This window comes from Ursus arctos, unplaced genomic scaffold (assembly GCF_023065955.2).
Source record: "Ursus arctos isolate Adak ecotype North America unplaced genomic scaffold, UrsArc2.0 scaffold_30, whole genome shotgun sequence".
Classification (NCBI taxonomy): Eukaryota; Metazoa; Chordata; class Mammalia; order Carnivora; family Ursidae; genus Ursus; species Ursus arctos.
In genome coordinates, this window is record NW_026622986.1 from 8,886,187 (window position 1) to 8,902,632 (window position 16,446).

Here is a 16,446-nt window from a genome sequence, read left to right on the forward strand (position 1 = left end):
GTGCAGATTAAAAGATGATGAGTACATACTGTAATTTCCCATTTATATAATTTCTACTTGCAAATATCTCCAGGGATAGAAAGCAGGAAGTGGTTGCCTGGAGACCAGGTTGGGAATGGAACAAAGGTGCTGGGGCGGGGGAGGGGGGGGACGACGGACAAGAGGAAGGGATTGCAAGGATGCAACACGGAAATTTGGAAATGATATATATATCCAGTATCTTGATTTTGGTGATGGGTACGTGTCTATATCAAAACTTACAAAATTTTACACTAAAGATGTGTGCAGTGTTTTATATGGAAATTGTACTTCAAATTAAAAAAAAAAGATTGAAAATTTCACCTTGAATACTTGTTGACAGAAAAGAGTTCTAAGGATTGTGCTTTGGGGCATTTCTTGGACCTTCCCCAAAATCATTCTAGGTATGCTCTTCAATTTTCTCCTGTTTTCATTCTTTTCCTGAATCCTGTTCTCTTTCTTGGTTTGCTCCCTCATGTTATGGAAGACATTCTTCAGGGGTACTGTGAGAAAGGACACTTCTGTAAAATTGCCCGAACAGTATTTATAGGACAGCTTGGCTAGGCACAGAACTTCGGGTCATAATTCCTTTTCCATCAGACTTTGGAAGGCATTGGCTATTACCTTGTTTCCCTTATTGCTGTTAAAAAGATCAAAGCTATTTTTATTCCTGATAACATAGCTTTGTAGATATTTTTTTTTGTACTGATCTTTCCTTTTCTTCACTCCCTCCATTTCTCTGTAGGATCTTCTAATTGCTTCCATCAAAGTTTATGATAATGTGCTTTAGGATGAGTTTATTTATCCATTTTGCTGGTCACTCAGCAAGCAGCTTCAACCTAAAAACTCATATCCTTCAACTTGGCAAATTTTCTTAACGATTTTTTCCCCTCTCTTTTCCCTCTCAACGGAAGTTCTACTCTTCAGGTTTCGGACCTACTGCTTTTGCTCCTTTAATTTTCTTACCTTTTCTTTCTTTTCTATTTTTTTTTAATCTTTCTTGGCAATTTCCTTAATTCTACCAACCCTTATGTTGAGTTTTAAAAATTCTATTTCAATTTTTAAGAATTTTGTTGAGTGTTTATTATGTATATGTATCATTCTGTTCTTTCATGGATGCATACATTCACTTGTTTCTACAAGCATGTTAGGGAAAGTTTCTATCTTTGAGGTGTCCTTCCTTCTGGATAGGAGTGTGTTCTATAAATCACTGTTTTGGTTTCTCCCACGTTAAGAAGTGTTTCTCAGATAACTTGTGTATTATTTTCCTATTGCTGAACAAATTACTGCAAATTTACTGGCTTAAAACAGCACAGTTGTGGAGGTCAGAAGTCCTAAAATCAGGGTATCAGCAGGGCTGCATTCCTTGTGGAGGCTCTAGAAGAAAATCTGTTTGTCTTTTCCAGCTTCTAGCAGCTACCTACACTCCTTGGCTCATGACCCCTCCCTCCATCTTCAAAGCCAGCAGTCTATCATCTTCAAATACCTCTGATTGCATCATCACATCTTCCCTCCCTCTGGCCCTTCTGTCTCCCTGTAGAAGTGATTATATTGGGCCAATCTTGTGATTATATTAGGCCCACCCAGATAATCCAGAATTATCTTCCCATCTCAAGACCTTTAACTTAAGCACATCAGCAAAGTCCCTTTACCACCTAAAGGAACATAATCAGTTTTTGGAGATAAGAATGTAGACACAGTTGGGGCCGTTGCCGCCTACCATATCTAGTAACCTTTGTTTATTGATGAGTCCACCTATTCAATCTTCATCCTTTCACTGCTGGTCCTGAACACAGATATTTACAATGTAAGATAATGATTTAACTTTCACACACACACACACACACACACACACACACACACACACGAGAGAGAGAGAGAGAGAGAGAGAGAGAGAGAGAGAGAGAGAGAGAGAGATTTCCCCAAATGTATTAATTTTCTGTTACTGTATTAACAGATGACCACCAATTTAGCAGTTTAGAACAATGTATTTATTTTCTCTGTTTCTGTGGCTCACAGTCTCTGGGGTCAGAGACTGATTTAACTGGTTTTCTGCTCAGGGTCTCAGAAGGCTCAATAAAATCAAGGTGTTGGCCAGGATGTGGTCTCCCCTGAGGCTTGGGGGGGGGGGGTCCTCTTAAATGCTTATTCATTCATTATCTCACAGTCTCTTCTTGTCTGGAGCTGAGGTACCCGATTTCTTGCTGGTTGTTGGTAGGGATAGCTTTCTGCTCTCCAAAGTCATTCTTAGGCCCCAGCCATGTGGCCCTCCACAACATAGCGGCTTACTTCTTCAAAGCCAGCAGGAATCCCTCTCTAGTGGGCTAAAGGATCTTAGATCATATAACATAATCACAGGCATGATGCAACCATCACCTTTGGCATTTAATGCAACCCAACCAAGAGAGTGACTATTCCATCCTATTCACAGCTCTGATCACACTCAAGGACACAGGTTTATAAAGGGTGTATACTCCAGGGGGTGAGAATCCTGGGAGCCACAACAGAATTCTGCCTACAACATCATGTATTAATTTTGAATTTTTCTTTTAGAAGAAGTTTAAAGATTTGAATGGAAGCCGAGCTCTTAAATTCTTCTTGATACTGTTTTTATATCCTAACACATTTAAAACCACGGACAAAATGTGTGTGTGGTGGGGGTTGGGGGGAGAAAGTAATTTACCCATTACCAAATATACGCCGGGTAGGGTGCTAGATTCCTTTACTTTATAGTTTACTTCCTGTCTGAGAAGGGAATAGCATTTGAACCACAGAGGCACCAAAAAAAGCATGTAGTCAAATCAATTATTAGCATGTTCTGAAGGCTTTTAAGTACAGAGAAGAAAATTAGACAATGATAGTAACTGTCATTAAGTTGAAAGGCTAAAACTAGTACTTCCAAATTTTCCTAAATGAGTGACTAAGCATGCTTTTGATGGTTTTGGAAAACAAATACTCCACATTTCCCAGCGTAATGACCTTTTTTTTTTTTTTTTTAAAGCAAAACAGATTTTAGTGCACAGAATTTAAAACAGACTGTAGCTTATGTAACGAAATTTAATGGCCTAAAATATCTTCTTCTAAATCATGCCGGACAGATTTTATTAATCTATGAATAAAGTTTACTCCGGGATGGCACTGCACATATTTAATCACAGTCAAATCTTTCTTCATCTAAGAGATCAAATACAGCTAATATTGCTTGGAAAATAAAGACTACAAAGGACTTCAGAATTAAGAAATGTTTTAAACCACATTTAAATTCAAATATTGCTTAACCCGACTTTCATCCTGAAGCATCAAGGGGAAGTTTGAAGTATGGTCTTTGTTCAGAGCAATCAAGATAAAAACATCAAATAATTTCAGTTTTCAAAATGGTTTTATTAAATATTTAAAGACCTGTATGAAAGTCTCTGGCAATATAGTAATGTTAGACTATATGCAGCAAACCATAAACACAAGGTTGAAAACCTACTCAAAATAATGACGGCTATTTTTAATTGCTAGTTCTGTTACCTACACAAACATAGGCTGATAAGATAGCAGAAAAACAACGAATATGAAATGGCCAAACGTCAGAGAAATAACTGACTCATAATAATACAGAACACCTAAATTATTTCACTGATGTAAAAACACACTGAAATGGCTGTGTTCATGAATAAGATACCATGATAATAACATATGCTTGAAGTTCAAAAGAAAATTTCTTCTTATAAAATCATAAAATTTTTAAGAAGCATTTTGGCCAAAAATACCTCATTCTTGGTCTCAACCCAAAGAAATATTTTGGAAAACTGGAAGAAAAATTGTATTTCATAGTTGTTTGAGGTGTCTCAAGACGGCTGGAAAAAGAAGATATTTTCCCCATTCTTATTTGGGCATTTTGCACGTATTCACACATGGCATAAATTTAAACTTTGAACTGGCATGTACAAAATCCTGCATGAGGAAATCACAGTCCAGAAATAATCACAGTCCAGAAATAAAAGCAATTTCTGAAACACAGCATGAAACAACATTTGCAGTGCCCTCTTTCCTTACTGGTGAATTAGGCATTCACTGCAGACAGGTGTTCACACTGTTACCCAAAGCCCAACTCAACACATGTTGGTAAGTGAGACAGCATGTGGAAGCTCCTTACAAGGAAGCAAATGAAATGAATAGTATGTAGCATTTCTATAAGGTTAAAATATATGTATATATATAGGAATCACAAAGAATTCAATGTAATGGCACACTAGGTAATAAACGCCAACTCCCTGAACACTAGTAAAGGTGGGCAAAACCAAGGGCAGCTACTTGAAAGCATCCAAATGCCAACAAGGCAGTGAAAAATTACAGGACAGCGGAGAAGTAAACGTACACAGGTAAGCCCAACATCTAGGGCTACTATTCCCATAGGGACATCTGTGGATGAGGCAGGCTGAGGAGAACTTTCAAAAGACTCACAGGAAAGGGGACAAAAAGTTCAGGGCTTATCAAGGAGAAAGGACTCTGGTAAAGGCTTCCGGTTTTGGATGGGGACACACTCTGAGAGTAAAGAGTACCCAGAATCAGGAACTGAATCCAACTTCAGAATCTCAAGCCCTTTCTTGATTAAGGTGATTCAAGATCCTAAGTACCCTTACCTGCCTTCTGAAAGCAAAACCAAATCAATTCTGAAGGAAGACACCATCTCCCGGAAATAATCCCTGCTCTCTTTCACATACAATGTCAACACACAAAATGACTAGGTGTACTAGGAGAGAAATCAACATCATGAAAAACAGAGAGAACCACAGGGCAGCAGATATCCACTTATCATACACAGACTTTAAAGTGACTATTTAATACAAGAAAATCAGACAAGCCTGAAAATTTAGTCAGAAAATTAGAAAAAAATTTTCAAAGTACCAAGTGGATATTCTAGAACCGGGGGGGGGGGGGGGGGGGGACTACTAAAGATGATAATTCAGTGAATGGGTTTAAAAAACTCAACACAGCTTAAGAAAAAAAAAGAATAGTAAACTGAAACACAGTTTCAGAAAGAAATATCCAGAGTGAAGATGGAGGGGAAAGGGATAGAAAATACACAATAAAGTATGGTTGAAAGTTTTCTAAAAGTGATAAAAATAATTTTTAGGTCATTCAGCTAATGCTGACCAACTCCACAGCACATCATCATATGGGCTGACATAATCCACACAATCCATGATGTGGGAAACTCATTAAGACAACCCATTATCTTCAATAAATTGTAAGGAATTAGAGGGAAACAGAAACCTAAAGATTAAAGAGACTGCAGAACCAAACCAACCAATCACAGTATGTGGACAGTAACCGGATCCCGACTCAAACATATGTCCTGGGGAAAAAAAAACAACAGTGAGATCTGTAAGACAACCTGAACACTAACTGGATGTGATGATATTAAAGAATTATTGTTTTTCCTTGTTCCGTTTAGATTTAATAATGGTTTGTGATTGTGTTAGAAAAAGTCTCTTTTGGAGATTACACATTTATAGATGAAATAGTTGAATGACTGAAATTTGCTTAATACAAAAGAGGCAAGTAACAGGGTTATAAGTTAAACACGATTTGCCATAAGTGTCGAAATAAGTGATAGATTCATGCAAATTCATTGTACTCTTCAGTTTACTTTGTTCAAAAGTCTCCATAATAGTTTTATTGAATTACTGGTACACTTGACCACCTTTACTACTTACATGCGCATTTTAGTTGCTTCTGTGATCTTTGTCTTTGTTTTTGCCTATTACTTCTAGATTTACAGATCTTATTATGTATTAGAAAAACCAGCCCCTTCTCATTAGTTGCCAGAACTCTTCATTTTGTTTGTGGTTGTCTTGTGGCACAGCTTTCTGTTTTAAAGTAGCCAAATCTATCAATACATTCTTTTATCAGCACATGTCCTACTTGAAAAGACATACTTCCCTACTTCACATTTATAATGTTCATCCACGGTTTCTTTTAGTACTTTACGATTTCATTTTTCCCACCTTCGCATTTAAATTCCAACTCGTCTGGAATTTAAAAGAGTGAGAATGGGATAAAACTACTTTTTTTTTTTCCAATAGCTATCAGCTGTCCCAACACAAATTATTGAATAATCCATGTTTCTACTGACTTGAAGTGCTGAATTCCCACATATATCCTGAATCCGTTTCTGGGATTTCACGGACTTGTCTATCGCAAACCAGTACCATTCTGTTTCACTTACTTATGTCTTATATTGTAATAAGTTATTTACCAAATTAAAAAATTTCTCCTAGCTGTTCCTGTATGATTATTCTTCGTAATATACTTCTGATGACTTTCACATTTAAAAATCCTTACAGGATTTTAACTGACTGCATCATTATTAATTGATAAATATGAGTAAAACATTACCCTTATCCTAAGCTTTTCTATTCAAGAACAAAAATCATTTTTCCAGTAATTCAAACCTCTCATATCTCTTGGTAAGCAATGTGTCTTGATTTACGGTGTCTGGTACATAGTAAACATGGTTATTGAATGAATGACTCTATTGAACCAGTATTTGGGGATTAAGTGTCATTATTAGAGAAGTCTGAAAACTTTAAGAAATCAGTGAAGCTTATAAACAGAACATACCTTTTGGATGTTACAGAAAAAATCCTAACTAATTAAAACCTTTAAACAGTATCCTTTTCATACACCTGTACAAAAATTTTCACGGATATTCAGAACGACCTTAAAGCTCTGTACAATTCCAAGTTATCCTCAGAAACACACAAATATAATTTCATACTCATTTATCATACATGTACTCTCTTAAATCCTACCCATTTGAAAATTAAATTTAAATGTGTAGATGGAGGAGGGAAATCATTAGGTTAAAAAACAAGCTAATAGACTATTGCATTACATTAGGAGAGGTAATCAACATATGAACTAAGCTAATGGCAACAGAATCAGAAAAAGATTAACCAAACAAAGGGGAAAAAACAGAGTCTAAAAGGATCCCAGCATTTGAGCTGCAGTGGCAGACAATAACAGCACTAACCACAGAAATAGGCAAATTATGAGGTTAGTCAATTTTAAAGAAGAAGATAATTTTAACTCAACGCAGGCTGAACTGGAGGTGAGGAGCGACTGTTAGGGCACAAAGTCCAGGGTACGATCAACATCAAGTACTAGCGGGTGGGACTGAGACAATGATTTGACAGCCCTATGCCCAGAAGGGATGATGAAGCTATGGGAATCAATGTTATCTGTAAACTGTTTATTTGAACCCATCTTACTGGTCATCAAAAGATAAATGAAGTGCTACCACTCACTGTTATGCTAAGCACAGTTACTTCTTTAAAAAAAAAAAGAAGAAAAAAAGGTAAACGATGGGATGCCTGGGTGGCTCTGTCGGTTAAGCGTCTGCCTTTTCTGCTCAAGTCATGATCCCAGAGTCCTGGGATCAAGTCACACATCTACCCCCCCTGCTCAGTGGGAGTCTGCTTCTCTCCTTTCTCTCTCACCCCCTGCCTCTCCCCCTACTCGTGTGCTCACTCTCTCTCTCAAATAAATAATCTTTAAAAAAAAAAAAAAAAGGTGAACGAGTCAAATATAAAAATATGCAAAAGGTATTATGGTTCTCTTTTTTAAAAAGTCAATTACATAAAGTCAATATTTATAACTGAATTTTCTAATCAGTAATGCCAAGAAATCAAGCAGGGAAACTCCAAAGATTTTTACTGCTGGGACTATTAGAGAATGGGAAAGAGGGGGATGTGAAGAGACGTTATCACACAAATCATTAACAACAGCCCTTCTAAATCACCAAAACTAGTTGTTAACGAAGAATAGCAAAGTGAAGCTTGTGTGTTTTATCTTGATAAGTGTATTTATAGAATTACAATACACATTTTAGATGGAATTTAAAAAAAACAAAAAAACAGCCTTTGAGTTTCAAATTCCATCTCATAAGTCAGCTTCATAATCCACCTTTTACTGCTAATTTTTGGGAGACAGAACATGTCAATATGCTATTTTACACCACTCTCCAAGTCCATGTGTAAACTCAGCAAAGATTAATTAAAATCCTAATCATTAAACTGCATTAATCTAAGCCAAATATCAGTAACTTTGTAACAGGGAAAGCTTCAAAAATGTAGGACTTGCATTGTACATAACAAGTTAACAAGTTAAAGAATTTTGGTAACCCAGAACATAACACAGACCTGATCTGTAATCTTTTCGTTAATTTGAGGCCACTTTATTCAACAGCATTCATCACAGTAAGTTTTCAGCGTGCCATAATTCAAAATAAACTCAGAAAAAATAACAATAAATAACATATTTTTTCTTAATTTTGCCTTGGCCTATTCCAAAATAGGTATTATACCACATTATATTGGCTTCAAAGTATAGCATTTATTATTCAAGTTGAATCCTTCCAATACCCTCTTTTAAAACGTTTCAGCCCTACGTGCTAACAGCTTCGAAACTTTACCACAGGGGCAAGATAAGTTTAAGTGCATTCATCTAAGAGTAGACAGAAAAAGTGAGTAATGCCTTTAATCTATCTAGCCTTGACTCCACTGAGTTCTTGAAGGTGGGTGGGATATACATACCACAGATAACGTACCGATAGTATATTTTTAAATAATTTTAAATAATTTGTGTTGATTTTATATATCCTGTACTATACATATTACAGATTAAAGATTCTATCTAAAATAGACATTTTCTGGGAGTTGCTCCATGGGAATTCCAGAGGAACACTGTAATGTTTATATTCTTTGGAATATGTATTCACAACTGAACTCTACATGAAACCAAAATAAGCCTTTCAAGTATTTCAAATAAATTTTCCAACATCATCCCGAGGTGAAAAGTGATTTTTGGTTATACTTTCATTCCAAGTATATATTGCAAAGAATTTCTCATTAATAAGGCTTTACATGAAATCGTGTGTCATGACCTGGTTATTTCCTGACGATAACTTTAAAAACTACTTAATTTCCTTATTAAATATTAAGAAGAAAGACTCCTCTGAGGTATATGGGGGTCAGCTTCTGGACCTTTATGGAAAATTTAACAGCCAAATTTTATCTAACTTACTGATGAGATCCATGGAACTCAAATTTGCAAAAAAGGAGCAGTGATCTAAAAGTACTTGGTATGAACAGATCATCTAAAAGCACTGCCTTAATTTTTATTATTTTTCCACAGCAACCTTCAATAGCTTACCAGTGAAAATACACTCAACTTCCTTACCTTGCCATTGGAAGCCCGTCACGATCGCACTCAACCTGAACAGTTTTGAGTATCACGGTAAAAACTACGTCCCAACCCACCCAAACTGCCAGTTGTCCAAATACACTTCCCTCTTCCTGACTCTTCCTCAGGCCGTCCTCCTTTTCCCAGAACAGTAAGCCCTATGCCCCTCTCACAGTCTACCTATCCTTTCGAGATCTACCTACGCTATTCATCAATGAAGCTTTCTCTGATCATCTGAGGCAAAAATGATTTATTCACTTCTATGGCGTTTTGAACGCTGCACTCCTACAAGGTTTCCTGAAGGGACAGAATGGCGACCGGAGGACAGCTACTCACCAACTGATTGCCAAACTCTGGCAAGCGCAGAGCTGCTACGCGGCCAAGCTGTGACTGCCTGGTGGCTCTTCCTGCGGGCTTTGCTGCGGATGTTCCCTGTGTTGGCTTAAACGACACATGCAAATGTAGCTTTTCCCTACTGTGGTACCAGCAGGCTGTAAGGAATTGAACAGAGCTGTACTTTAAAGGTCAAGGAATTTCTAGGAACACGACGTAACTTGAAACAATTCTAATTCTGTTCTCACCTGACTACAGCCTCTGAGCAAAAGGAAGAAGAGGTAGGTAGTAAATGACAGCAGCCTACTTCGACTGAGTCTCTCTTCTCCTCTGGGATCCCTAGAGATTTGTGAATGAGATAGATTATAGATTTTTTCCTAGAATGCCTCTGGCCAATTCTCTAATTTCCTAAGGATGGGTAGTGACTCCAGGAATTACACTAGTGGGCCATAAAATCCGGAACAATGTAGAAGTGCCATCGATCTCATCTAGGTAGGCTCATTCTTTCACATACTGAGCAAAACTCATTGTAGATGAAGGCTACTCAATGGAAGCTTGGTAACAATCAGCTAGAAAAGAAACGCCTTGGACAAAACTTTTTCCTGACCTTATTGCTACAATCAGTTTTAAGTAAAAAGTGGCAATGACAAGCAAGAGCAGATTATCTCTAATATGTAATAAAGACGTTTTACAAATTTGGGAGGTGATACAAAGAACTTATGAGAAAACATTAAATTTGTTTGTAGTCTATGTTCAGTTGACTAGAACTAAAACTTTAGATTAAAAGATCTTTGTAGATTAAAATTCATCACATAATTAAATCTCAGCCTGAAAAGTAACACAAACCTACAGCGTTCGGAGTTGTTCCAGAGATTACCAAGGAAAAAAAAGAAAGAAAGAAAACGCCAACCCATATTTTATGTGCCTAAATGATCATTTTCGACTTAACAACAACCTAAAAAAGAAGACGTCCAATCAAATATCTGGGAACAGAAAATCACTTCATTTAGAAACTCTAACGTAATTACGCTTTTTAAACCTCTTTTTAATTCTTAGTACAGATTCTAGCCCAAGAGAGTAAACCTAATTAAAGAACAAATGAAAAATGGCTTTTAAAAGAACTGTATAAAAGAACACTGCTACTTGTTTGTATAAAAGAATGCCACATATATATTAAAGAATACAGACACATGTCTGTTGGTTTCAGATGTGAAATCAAAACAGCACAGCCACATGAGCACAGAACTCCACTGCTTCGTAACGATTCTATTAGTGAGTCCCCCAAAATATCCCAAGCAGAGCGCCTTAGAGTTTCTGACCTAAAATTCAGATGGGAAACGATTTTGACAACCACTAGAAACTGTAAATCTGAATTCTGAGTAGCAAGAATGACAACTTATATACCACGAAAATCAAAAAATAAAAGTAACACGCCTAACATGCCAGACTCCAGCACTTTCTTACGTACCTCATGTAATCTTCACAGAAATCTGTGAAGTAGGCACTATTACCAGCCCTTTTTAACAGAGAAAACAACAGGGGCCCTGAGAGGCTGAGTAATTTACCAGGAAGCCCCTGTTTTCAAGCACTATTTTATTGGCTTCTGAAACCAAACGTTACTCCACAGGGAATGTATGGAAATTACATTTCCATATGTATCTGTTTTGATCAGGAAGAAAGGAGGTTTCAAAAGATAAGAAAAAGGATACTGAGAATATCATATAGTAGAAACAGGGTTTTATTTTTGAAAACAGAAAAAGTACCTAATATCTACAATGTACCAATATTTTATGTATCTGGCTTAGATGGTAGTGAATGAAGTGTCTGCATTCGTATCTTTTAAAAACATGAACATTTTGGGAAATCTGTTCTAATTTATATATGAAATAAAACAGGAGAACCTATTTTAATTTATATGTCAATAAGAGCACTTCGCTTGAAAAATACAAAAATACATACTAAGGAGTACTAGCAAATTCTGAAGCTTTATTGTATTCACAGACTACATATGTACATACCCAGAAGTCCTTTTAAATGATTTCCATCCAGGGCCTAATGTAGAAATCAATGATGGTTTGATTCTAAAACGGATTTTTACCACTTGCTTTGTATAGTTGATCTGAAGTCCCTTCCAATCCTCTATCACTTATTCCTTGTGGCGGCCGTTCTCAAGTGCCGATGGATCTGAGTCTTATCAGACTGAAAATGTCCCAGAATTTCAGACCAGAAAGAAGCCCAGTGAGAAGATCACGAAAAGAGACATCAGATGAAAATGGGTATATATGAAAGTTTCACACCAGGTTTCACAGGCAGTCCAAGAGCATTTTCTCCGAGAACACCAGTTCTTCAAGCAAAGGAGGCACCCGCTATGCCTGAGTACTGACCGTTCTCTTCCCATTGGTGTCTGTGTCATTTTCAGGACTGTGACTTTTTATGGATTCCAGCAAATTTTTAATTCTTTCACTTGCAGGCTTCCTCCTTTTCTTCTTGGCAAGAGACACACTACTTACCACAGAAGGCTGCAGCAGCATTGCCAGCCCCCACGGCTGATTACTTGATGGGGAAGGGCGATCTTTATCTTCCTGACTTAAAATCCAGGCACTTTCTCTGGCCAGATCTACAAATTTTTGTAGCTGGCTTTGATTTACATTTTTGCTGATGTTGAGAGAAGTTTCAAAAGGATTCTGAATGTGCAGTGGAGAACACTCAGGTTTGTTTTGTTCCCTTCCCTACAGATTATCATAAGGAAGACAAAATGTATAAATATATGAAAGGCTCAGCTGTAAGAACAATTTAGTTTAATAAAATGTCAAAAACAGGGAAAATCCCAGCATTTACTTTGCAGAGTAAAGAATTGCTTTCCTAAGAGAACTGGGTATGTATACATGCTATGTATTTGTGTGTATGTATCTCTGTGTGTCTGTGTGTGTACTTCTGATTTTTTTTTACCACTATAGTTCTGCAATTATTCTTTAGAGAAAAATAAATTAGGTTTATGAGCTATGGATGATGATGCTCAGATGAGACGTATATCTAGACTAACTCAATCAACAGAAATATTCTTAAAGTATCAACTTTGACCTAAGAGGATAAAGCAAGGAAGGGAAAAAAATGAAACATAGCAGAAAATAAAATGAAGACACACTTATTTTTGAGACTTGCTAAAAACGTAATAGAAGCACACAAAATTAGAATCCTTAAATTAGATACAGTAATTAATGTTTCCCAAGAATAACGTTAGAGAGTAAGAGAAGGAACAAAGGATTATTCATTATTCATTTTAAAACACTGAAAGTTTCCTATTACATTCCTAAAGATCCAACTCATATAAGGCTCCGACAGGTAAGACAACATCCCACAGAAATAAAAAGAAAAGCTAAAGTTGTGACTCATATGACCAGCAGTGACGCATTAGCATATATAATTTTTTCCTCTTTCAAATGATATCACATGTATTACTAAAATATTAACAAAACAAATGGCCAAGATTCTCCAATGTGAGCAGCACCTCTATATTCCCTAACTTCTCTCCTGCCCTGCCCAGCAGGGGTCCTGCCTGTCCATCATCTCTGACACCTCGGGGTAAGAGTACGAAAAGGATAAAGAACTTCATGTGATCAGTGACCTTTTCCTCATATGGAATCTAATGCCATATTAGCTTGCACTCCAGAGCTCTGTGTCCCCTCCTTCTCCCTTCCCCACACTTTTTTGTTGTTGTTAAACAAAATTTCCATGAGCAGGATAAGAGGCAAGAATGAAAAAAGGAAGAGCTGAATAAAACAACAAAAAGAGAGTATCTGATTATGTGTTTTATGTAGCCAATCTTACAATGGTTGTAACCAAGTACCCAAATCATAAACAGAATAAACCCAAACAGCTACGTCAAGTATCCCTCACTTGATAACAAATTTTGCCTAGGGTTCTGCTCTGGATTTTCTTTAAAAAAAAAAAAAAAAAAAAAAAGTCTATTATTCCAGCTATTCATATGAACCAAAATCATAACTTCATTTGCCTAAATAAATTTAGAGCTCAAATTGAATCACCAAAATCTATAGGGCTACGTATCCTACGTCTCCCATGAACACAAAAGCAGTTTAACAAGAACTGCAGATAAAATTATGTTTTCCCAAAAATTTTTCAGAATGTATTCCACATTTTGAAGGATGCAGTATCAGACGCCGAAACAGCTGGCTTTTGCTCTTCCAAATAACTAGATGAATGATCTTATGCAGCTCCTCTAGGCATCAGTTTCCTTATTACTATCTATTACAGTGGAGTTGAAATACACTAACACATTAGAGTACTTAGAAAACTAATTAAATACTAGTACAGCAGAAGACCAGACACTTAGTCATCAAATATTAAAATATTATTTACCTGTCGAATATTAATAGAATTTTTGTTGAAAGCGAAATTGCCAAAATATTCAAAAAATTCTTTCAATAGTGATTCTGCAAGAAAATAAAACAAGGAAAATAAGAGGAAGGTCTGTTTCAATTAAAAACAAACAAACAAAAAGAAAAAAACACCTACCTAGTGTTTCTGTGTTTCCTGAAGGTTTAATTCTATTCAAGTCACGAATAAATGTACAGTTGTGGCCTTCTATTATACATTTATCTTCTGCATCTTCAAAAAACAGAAATGGAAAATATTTCATGTTTCAAAGATATTGCCTACTTCAGAAAAGGAATCTATAACTAACCAAATCAAAGTTACAGATTAATGTGTCCTTTTATTAGTCAGTGTTATATATATTTACAGTTAATAGGATTTAAAACTCCTTACCAAAAAGATTTGAGACTAATTATAGTACAGTGAAATTAGCATTTCATTTTTTTTAACATACTAAAATTGTCCATCAACAACCCAACGATTCTTAATCTATCTTTTGAGGTCATCAGTTTTTCAGTTATAAATGAAAATGTAGATAGTTCCCATCTTTCACCAACTCAAATCTTGGCTCTATCTTTGATCAATAACATTTAATTTCCCCTCCATTTCCATCCTTATCACCCCTTCATGCATATATTTTCAACAATTCATCCATGACACAAACTGAATGCTCTAAGAGTTTTGAAGAGCTTCTGGTAATTTCTAAAATGCAGTACTCTAGCAACTAGAATTCACTACCACAAAGTAAACAGCACCCTGGACTTACGCATTCACCTTTTCTAATAGTATTTGTATCTTCAGAAGGAATCATTCCCCTCATGATAAATATACAGCCAGCATGAAATCCCTCACCCACTCTAATCTACCTTCCACCGTACAACAGCAGGCAAATTCCCACTCTTCGAAAATCGAATTAACAGCCACTTCATCTGACAGCATTTCCTAACTCCAAGCTGGCCATCCTCCTCCGTTAGTTATTTCACACTCCATGAGCACTCATCTGACTACACTGTGATTATGTATGCACGTTGCCCACTCCCCTACCCCAGTCTGGGATTACAAATGTCACTGTCCCAGTCACTACTCCCTCTCTCCACAACCAGTCTAGCCACAAGTGTCTAGCATACAGCAGACACATAGCCAGTAATCTGAACGATCAATGATAGTTTGAATGTTATAATCCCCAACAGGGGGATTAAATATAGAAATCAGAAAGAGATAAATAAGGGTCCTTCTAATTTTTGTCTCCCTTTTTTTGTGGTTTTGGTATTTTTTGTTAAGACTTGGGTTATTAATATAATTTCTCAAAAGTTACACTAGATTCTAACATATTAATTTTATTATTTAAAAAGATTTATTTATTTAGAAAGAATGTGCGCATGGTAACAGGCAGGGGGAGAGGGAAAGTAGACTGCGCTGAGCAGAGCCTGATGTGGGGTTCAATTCCAAGACCCTGAGATCACGACTTGAGTGGAAACCAAGAGTTGGATGCTTAACGAACTGAGCCACCCAGGCACCCCACATACTAATTTTAATAGCAAATTTTATGTCATCTATTATGCAACTGTGGTACCCTAAAGAACTTACAGTTACACTTAGAACTATTTTTTTAAAAAGATTTTATTTATTTATTTGAGAGAGGGGGAGAGAGCGCGCACAAGAGTGTGTGCGTGGGTGGGGGGGACAACCTTGATTTCTGACGGTGGAGCCTGACGCTCTGCTCCATCCTGGGACCCTGAGATCATGACTGAAGTCGAAGTCAGATGCTTAACCGACTGAGCCACCAAGGCACCCCACACTTAGATCTATTTTTTATGGGACCCAGACACGTTTTACTCTTTCAAATCATTAGCAGTTATATTTCTTGTGACACAGTGCCAATCATATATATTAATGTTCTTTCAGCTGCTGTGTCTTTTTTCACAAACATATTTCCAATTAAAGCATTACTACTATAGAAAAATGAGGTCCACATTAAAATATTTCTAGAACTGTACAATAATGAAAAACTGAGACTGCCTCTGTGATCGCTGGTCTTCACCAGAAGGGTTTTTAACAGAAAGTATTAAAACTTGAAGGAAAAAAAAAAAGTAACCCTGATGTAAGATAGGTCCATCTTTGTTTTTTCAAAATCCCTAAGGCATTCAAACCTAGCAGGTTGGCTGTCAAGTCTTTCCCCTCCTATCCTCTCTCCACCATTTGTCTACTGTAACACCCAGACAACATCCACACGGTCCAATATAATAGCCACCAGCAACATGTGGCTATTAAAATAAAAACTTCAGTTCCTCGACCACACTAATCATACTTCAAGTGCCCAACAGCCACAAGTGACCAGTGCCTACCCTACTACACACAACATGGATTTAGAACATTTCCATCATCACAGAAAGTTCTACTGGATAGTGCTGCAATAGAAAAATGACTCTCAACCTATTCAGACATATGAACCCTATCACTATTAGT

At 36.7% G+C, this 16,446-nt stretch overlaps 1 protein-coding gene and 1 pseudogene across 4 annotated transcripts in view; both read right to left on the bottom strand.

Moving 5' to 3' along the window:
- Positions 1–2,297, bottom strand: part of LOC113244215 (E3 UFM1-protein ligase 1-like) — a 41,428-nt pseudogene extending 39,131 nt beyond the window's left edge.
- A 5,929-nt stretch (positions 2,298–8,226) lies between these two features.
- The window catches only part of MTPAP (mitochondrial poly(A) polymerase), a 28,952-nt gene continuing 20,732 nt past the window's right edge, over positions 8,227–16,446 (bottom strand). The window contains exons 7-11 of one of the 4 annotated variants that reach the window (XR_007190095.2): positions 14,122–14,214; positions 13,966–14,039; positions 11,607–12,317; positions 9,837–9,927; positions 8,227–9,746 (exon numbers count right to left, since the gene is read on the bottom strand). Coding sequence is in view for 1 of the 4 variants with exons in the window: in XM_026483498.4 (XP_026339283.1) it covers positions 11,955–12,317; positions 13,966–14,039; positions 14,122–14,214 (530 nt within the window). In the remaining 3 variants the exon portion in view is untranslated. Of the gene's footprint in view, positions 9,767–9,836; positions 9,928–11,554; positions 12,318–13,965; positions 14,040–14,121; positions 14,215–16,446 lie in introns of those variants that run through there. The other 3 variants (XR_007190094.2, XR_006408149.3, XM_026483498.4) reach the window with 3 other exon arrangements.